General features: G+C 40.0%; 1 protein-coding gene across 12 annotated transcripts in view; it reads right to left on the bottom strand.

Moving 5' to 3' along the window:
• Nucleotides 1–2,140: 2,140 nt before the first annotated feature.
• The window catches only part of TBL1X (transducin beta like 1 X-linked), a 311,634-nt gene continuing 305,564 nt past the window's right edge, over nucleotides 2,141–8,210 (bottom strand). For all 12 annotated transcript variants that reach the window (XM_043500524.1, XM_043500574.1, XM_043500312.1 and 9 more), the window contains 3 exons: nucleotides 7,383–7,548; nucleotides 6,312–6,413; nucleotides 2,141–5,763 (listed from right to left, as the gene is read on the bottom strand). In XM_043500524.1, the coding sequence (XP_043356459.1) occupies nucleotides 5,737–5,763; nucleotides 6,312–6,413; nucleotides 7,383–7,548 (295 nt within the window). In that variant the 3' untranslated portion in view covers nucleotides 2,141–5,736. The remainder of the gene's footprint in view (nucleotides 5,764–6,311; nucleotides 6,414–7,382; nucleotides 7,549–8,210) is intronic.

Here is an 8,210-nt window from a genome sequence, read left to right as displayed (position 1 = left end):
TAATTAATTTCTTAAAATTTCTCTGAAATTGTTGCTCAAAAAAGTACTAATATAATATAGTGCTTACTAAAGAACCAGCTATAGTACAAACAGGTATTGGGCAAACTTTCCATACTGCTGCAAATTACAGATTCAGACCAAACTTTTCACCCTGCCCAAATGTTACATTCACAGTCCTCTCTTGAATCAAGAATGGCAGCCAGGCCTTATTTTTGGAGGAGTATTTGTTATGTAGACTATTGGCTGCTAAAGAGACTTCTATGAGACCCACTGAACTCATTTTCACTAGCAGTCCAAATTAATACATTTCTTGTTTTAACTCACACCATACTTCTTAGTATGGGTTGAAATAAACTGTGTGAAAAACAATATAACAAAAATGTTTGAGGACATTGCCTGCCTTTTCTTGAGTGTCTATTGATGGGATGAAGGGTAAATGGACACCAAAGGAAAGTGATTAATAGGTCATGCTTATTTCTTGGCATCTAGAGGGTAACTAAAAAAAAAGAATTACAAAAAAATTCTAACTGTAAGGGTAGTTAAACTCTGGAATAGTTTGTGTAATCTGTTATTGGAATCTGGAGTTTGTGGAATCTGTTATTGGAAGTTTTAAAGAACAGGTTGGACAAACACTTGGTCAGGAATGTTCTAGGTTTATTTGGTCCTGCCGTAGTGCAGATGGTCTTGAGGTCCCTTTCAGCCCTACTTTTTTATGATTCTATGAAAATACACCATAACAAAACCAGAGCCCAGGAAGGATGTAACTTTTGAAAGGAGGTCATTGGGCATGACAGTTAGGGTAAGATGGATGTCATGATGGACTATGAGCAAGATGCATACCATGCCCACTAATTGTAGCCTCCTCCAGTGACTAGGCAATGTGTTGATGGAGAATATTAGGTAACCAAGGACAGGCCAGATAAGTGAGCATGCTGCTAGAGATGGTTGTGAGCTGTTGGTGCTGGAGTTAATGAGTTAGGCAACTAATTTATTTGGCAAGCTTCTGACAATCTCCTACCTTTTGCTTGAGTGAACAGACAGTGCAGTGAGGCTGTCACACAAAATCTCTTACTGATTATGTTCTCATATGTCACACAGGGGCATCTTACATGCACTGCAGATACCAGCTTGCATGGTATAAAGCTTTTTAATATCCCACAACTCTCTCTATGATATGTACATTTTAAGGCTCTCCACATATTTGGAAAACCCAGATGGGTTAACATATAGGACCCCTCATAGATTAGCCACTAGGGGAACCATTAGAAGGAACTGATAGGAAGATCAGAACAACTCCACTCTGCTTGAGCACCAAGTTAATCGGAGCACCAAGATGCTTTTAATGTAGTGGGGGTGGGTAGATAAACAAACAGCTCTGCTAGCCACCTCTAGATATAGCTAACAAAAAAGAATTTACATGCTTCCTGCATGAACTTAAGTACTGTGGTTACATTTTTTAAAATCATCTTGGGGATTTATACACATCTTATCTTAAAATTAATGAGAGACACAAGGTTGGTGAGACAATCTGTTCTAGTGGGCCAACTTCTGTTGGTGAAAGAGACAAGCTTTCGAGAGCCACACAGCTCTTCTTCAGGTCCATGGAGGTTAAAAGCTGGTCTCTTTCACCATGTCTCTCTCATACCCTGGGACCAACACGGCTACAACAACCTGCAAACATTAAAACTAATGTAAGATGTTTGTCTAAATCTTCTCGAGAGCTGTGAAAACTTCAACTGGCACCTGTAGTCAAGGACATGTCCCAGCTGCATTTATGACATCTATACTAGCCATGGTGCCACACCTCAAGCAACGTAGTGGATTTAAAGCCTGGTCTATGTGAGAAATTTAACTAAATTGATTTAGACACTTCTTTAGTTAGCCCCTTTTTATGGACACTTATTTTGGTATAAAAGTGCTTTTATGTATTACACTTAAGTTGATTCTTTACCATCTGGACTGCTCAATATTTAGTTATGCCCCTTTTGAAACAGAGTGTTTTTAAATAGAAGGGCCATTTGGGGAAAACAAAATTCTACAATAAATATGCTGCATTTTGACACATTTCTCCCAGCTCCTGAATGTGGGAAGCAAAAAGTTAATGGCCAAGAAAGAAAAAGGAACAACATGCACAGAGTTCTCTAATATCAAAATATAGCAATTTATTCAAGACACTGAATATGATCTGTTGATTCTCTCCTTGAAACAAATGAGCTACAATACACAAGGTGATTTCTGAGAGTGTGCAGGTGGAGGGGAAACAAAACAGGGGTTGATGTTGTTTCAACAGAATCTGGGAAATGCTGAAATGAGAACCAAGTCTGGCTGCAAGTCTGACACAGACAATAAAAACTGCAGAAACCAGAATTCAAAATTTCAGTGAGTGACTGAAAGAACATTTCTGCAATTGACAAAGAACCACAATTTAAAAAAAAGTTAAAAAAAAAGAAAAAGGAAAAGTAAACCCCAAAACCAAAGCAGACCCTTACATTTGACAAAGTGCACTTCACTTGGCTCTAAAATTACCTAGGTTTGTTTTTTCTTTCTTTTTAAAAACAAATCAAAAGGAAATTCCTAAGATGTAGCATGGGGTTAGTGCGTGTTTAACCCTGTAACTGTCAGACCCTTTAATGCCCCATAAGGGACCCAGTGTTTTCTATATTAAAGATGCAGTAACCTACATTAAAGAAGCAAAGCTTGGGCACGTATTCAAAGGTTGCTATTTTATCTCAAGGCCAGTTCCATGCAGCCAGTAAAGGTAAAATTCCTGTAAGCATCCAGGAAGGTTAATGGGTCAGTCTGCAGGAGGCTAACAAAACATGTATGTATACAGAATTCTTCTTTGGGACAATAGTGCCTTTTACAGGGGAGAATTTAATACTTGCCAAATTCTGAAACTGTGCTTTACTCGCTTTCTTCCTTTTATGTAACTCAGCAGAGACAAGATGGTGTTAATTTAGATAATTTCAAAAACGAAACATGTTTCTTTGACACCCACAAAGTATCTCCCAGTTAAAATTCCTGGAACAGGCTCCATCAGATTTAGACATGTCTGTGTAACAAGAAAGCCAGGCCAAAAAAGCAACTGAACTAAAATCGCCTATCCTGACATCATCACATCTTGATGTTTGGCCTGTTCAAGAGTCACACAAACGGCAGACCCAAAAGAAGCACACTTCTGAGCATGTCTTCTGCAGCCCCCCAAATAGATGCTGCTTTCCTGTTATCCTTGAAAATTCAACCCAAGGCTCCTGTGCAGCATAGACACAGGTTTAAAATGCGAACCATCAACACTCACAATGACCCTAGTGAGTAATTACATCAGCAGTCCTTTATAAAACCTCACTGAACTTCTGTAATAAAGCTCAGTTCTCTCTTCTAACAAGGACTCTTTTTCCTACCATGAGCTTAAACAGGTCAGCCTCGGCAGCTATTATAAACCAGTTCAAAAATGTCATCTGGCATCTAAAGTCCAATGCTCTATGGATTTGTTACCTCAAGGAAAGTAACTCTTTCCTCCTTCTCACCTTCCATTCTTTGGGGGTAAAAAAGAGCAATAGCGATCAACAACCAATATTCCACCTAAATGTTTCTACTTCAGGACTGAAAAATCTTAACAGTTTAATTGTTTTAATTACTTTCTGATCTCCAATCATACATCACAGGGCTTGTGATGAGTGAGGAGTTGCTTAGTTCCTGTGAAAAGGCCAAGAGAGTGTCAGCGTGTCGCAGTAAAGAGAGAAAAACATCAGATGAAATAAAATATTAATTCCATATACTAAGTAACTTGGGCATTTTCACACCACTTTAAGCATTATGGGCCAGGGTCTTACAAATTAATCCTGTTGGGCAACCCCACTGAAAGAGACGGGTGAGATTCTGTGTGGCACCTCTGAAAGGCACAGCACTCAACTCGCTATGGAGGTGCCATGGTGGCTTTAAGCCACTTTTGCACTCTTCTGATCCTGGGGCTGCTCCATGAGATGGAGAGGGCCCTGGCCTGGTTTAGTTCTTAGGGCCTAAGTTATGGCCACCTCCTTGAGCTACTCCACGGTCTACAGCACTGCCGGGAATCTCCACAGCACTGTATGGTGCAACCCTGCCCATGGCACACCTTTTCTGCCCCTAACCCTGTGCCCTCTGTCACCATGATTTGCAAAAGGCACTCTGATAGCTATATTGGGGGAATCCAAAAGGGAAGAAGGGATCCTATTAAATCTCTGGTAAATGTCCCATTGACTTAATGGGAAGAGGATCGCCCAATGTGATGACTCGTGGAGTGAGGTATTATCTAGTCAGCGTGATCTAGATAATACTTAGTCCTGCCATGAGTGCAGGGGACTGGATTAGATAACCTCTTGAGGTCCCTTCCAGTCCTATGAACATGACTGAGAGTGACAGAATACAGCCTTAATATGAATTTGGGACCATTTCTCCAAGAAAGAGCATATACAATTGTTTTCCTTTAATTACTACAGGTAGTTGGGTATATGGACTCAAAGATATGAATTCTGTATATATAACCTCAAACTTCTGTATTCTTTTAATAAATGTACTTAATCATACAGCCACAAAAATAAAAATTAGCCCATGTAAACTTCTGACTGCAGGAAGAGGTTATTGTTGTTTAAAACCTGATATTTTCTTACAGCACTTTATGAGACAAAGGAGAGGAAAATGATACTGCATCTTTAATGTACCTTGGATTCCACTTGAGTCATTCTTTTGCTTGAATTACACAAAGCAGTCTACGTTTGGTGGCTATTTTAGGCTTTTAAAATTATGTTTAACATAAAAAATATTTTTTTCCAAAAATACACTGGGTTCTCTCTCTTAAAAGTCATCTTTCGCCTGTAAAAATCTTCCCCAGCACTGCATTCTTATATAAAGCACTTATTACACAATTTGCTGAAAGTGCCCTTGAGATGCTAAGATCTGAAGCATGGAGGATTTTAAAAAAATAGGCGCGGGGGGGGGAGCGGAGAAAGAGGAGAAGCAGACTGTTGAAATTTTTTGTTGTCATGTCCAACTGGCTGCATCTACTGTGGGCACACAGGAGGGGGAAGGAGGGAGAGAGAGAGAAAAACAAGAAGAAGGGAAGGAAAAAGAAAAAGAAAAAGAAAAAAAAATCAGTTCCAACCTAAGCCTGGGATACTCCAGGACGTAATATTCCAGCTGATAGAAAAACCACTGAACAAAAAAGTAGTCTAGAAAATAGAAAGTGTTGTGATTACAAAGTTGCGCATTTCATCAGTACAAACTGGTCTTTGAATGTCCTTTGGGAGAGCAACTGTAGTGTCCAAATTGGAAGGAAAAAAATACACCACCACATGGAGGAGGATATTTTTTTTCCCTTTTGGTTTATCACAGCATTTTGCTTAGTTTGTTTCTTTATTATTATTTTTTGGCACAGCTTTTTTTTTTTCAGCCATCAAAGCAAGTTCTCAGATGCAAACCAAACAGTGCAGTCTCTAGTTGGTGGCTTCATGCTTCCAAGGCTGAATATTCCAGGTGAAAACCATCCTCTCTCCCTCTCAAGTGACTGTGTTTTTACTCCTTGATGAAGGTTACGGGCAAAATACTAGACTTCTGTGGCCAGGGAGAGTTGGTTTCATTGTACACACTAACTTTTTTCAAGTTTGTACAGTTCTGGAGCTGTTAAGAATAGTTTTGAAGAGTGCTTCTCCCCACACATTCACTGCTGGTCCATTTGAAATTTCTTCTAAAACTTCACCTTTACTTCCGCAGATCTAGAACACAAACCTAGAGGTGTAGAAAGAAAAGACCCAAGAGTTAGAAACATTTCTGAAGCTTATTCTGGATTCTTAATGCGTGTGTGCGCTCAGGTTCTAATCTTGTAATAAAGCAATTTACCAATAACTTAGATAATGCATCATGGAATACTGACTGGGGGAGAATTCTGCATTCACTAGCTAATGAGCTGGAAGATGTAAAAGTTGTTTCTCATCTCTACTTGTTATGGTTCTACATGATAATCTGCAGGATTTACTCTTTAAGGGTCATGGAGGAGAAAGAAACAGTAGTGTTTGTATTTCTTTAATCATAAATATATTTCAAATAAAAGGTGGCAATCAAGGAAATGTGCATTGAGGGGCCTGATACAAAGCCCCTTCAAGTAAATGGAAAGACACCATCTACTCCATGGAGCATTGAACTGGGCCCTAAATAAGGGAACACACCCACCCACTTCTGAGCTTCGTCCAGAGAGGGCAACAGTGCACAAAATTTGTGTTGGCCTTTGCACAGGATTTTCCCCAAAATATTTACAGTGAATGAATACAAATGTTTACCGATCCGTCTGATGCACTTGCTCCCACTTTGTCTCCTCTAGCATTCCAACAGACTTCAAAGATCCCTCCAGTGCCTCTGTAGCTATGTACTAGAGTTCCGCTCTAGAAAGCAAATCAATTTGCAAGATTTGACGTTTAAAATATTTTATTTTTATGTGGGCACTTATGGTTGTGGGTTTGCTGTGAGGTGCATTGGTGCCTACACTGTAAGGCACAAATACCAGGGGTGAAATCCTGGAACTATTCAGGTCTATAGAGAGTTTTGCCATTGAGGACCAGGATTTCACCAGTTGTCCTGTGAAGAGTTGGGATCCATATTGTATACACACTTGTCTGTAGCCCCATCCCAAATCCACCATCCCCACTGACTGGTGGGAACCACACCAGTTTCACTGCCAGGAGGGTCCCTGCGGTTTCTAATAGAGAAAGAAATATTGAAAATTCATATCCTGAACATTTTTACTTCTTAGGAAACAAAGAATGCTCTATACAAACAAGCATAGCTCAAATTGTTCAGCTTGTTCCTGGAGCAAGCATTGCTAGGAAGTCACTATGAGCCCAAAGAGCTTTCTGGGCATTAGTCTGCAAAGAAGTAACTCCCAGTATCCCAATTTTTCACAGAGCCCTGTTATCCTGTACAACATCAGATCCACGTATCTTTGTGATGATAATCTCTTCACAAATATGCAGTGCTCTAAAAAATTAGTCCTGTGCATATCTGAATCTCAAATGAACCCAGCTTGCTGCATAATAGGAACATCAATCATTTCTAAAGGCTGCTGCATGGCATCTTGACATGCCTTATGTGCCCAGTGCAGTTTCATCTACACACCAACATCAAATTGAGACAATTGATTTTCTTGGCACAGTTCCACATTCAATGAACCTTTGGCAAAAACGTGAAAGGACAGGCACCTCATTATCTCAGACCATCAGCTCAAAGGGTTTTCATGTCACGGTCAGGTTCACAAATTCAGTACATACAAATACACACATTTTCGATTTATCATTTCTGTTATTAATATTCCAGCTAAACCGCTTTTCATTAGTGTGTGTGAATCAAATGAGTACCTGAGTATTCCATATATGGACACATTTGTCAAAGGACCCACTGGCCAGGTATTTCCCATCAGGACTAAAAGCTACACTGTAGACAGGTTCTTGATGTTTGGTTAATGTATGAATGCAGACTCCTCGTTCAACATCCCACAGCCGAACGGTAGAATCGAATGAAGCACTACAGGAAAGAGTCAAACACAAGTGGATGCTGATCAGGGAACTAGTTTATCTGCAGTTTGCAAAGATACTGTAAACAACTCGTGAGGACACATCCCACCTACAAACAAACATGCACCAATACTTCAAACAGGAGAGGTATGGAAGGACTGAGATCTATCAAACCCTCTTAAGTGAAATAAATTTATTACGGTGAATGTGCATATTTGGAGCCTTTGGCTTCATTGGGCGGGGGGGGAGAGAGAGGTTGTGGGTAGCAATAGGAATATAGGAATTGCCTTACTGGATCAGACCAGCTGTTCATCTAGTCCAATATCTTGTCTCTGATAGTGGCCATTACCTGCTACTTTGGAGGAAGGCTGAAGTAGCTCTATAGTGGACTGGTTTCGGATAACTTGCCCCAGGGAAAGTTTCTTCCTAAGAGGATTTGGTCTCTTATCTAAGAAATGAATTTTGCTTCATATTCTCTAGCATAGTGGTCCTTTACCTTCTTTCACCCTCCACCCAGAAGTCACTCATCGTTTCTTACCACAATCCACCTAAATCCAACGTTGTGGACTAAGGGAAGACAGGAGAAATCCCCTGTATTGTATAAAACCCCCCCAAACCCAACAATCCTCCCTCCAAACAAAACAAAACTACTTGACCAACAAAATAAATAAA

The sequence above is a fragment of the Dermochelys coriacea genome, chromosome 1 (assembly GCF_009764565.3).
Source record: "Dermochelys coriacea isolate rDerCor1 chromosome 1, rDerCor1.pri.v4, whole genome shotgun sequence".
NCBI lineage: Eukaryota > Metazoa > Chordata > Testudines > Dermochelyidae > Dermochelys > Dermochelys coriacea.
This window is presented reverse-complemented; position numbering and strand designations above follow the sequence as displayed.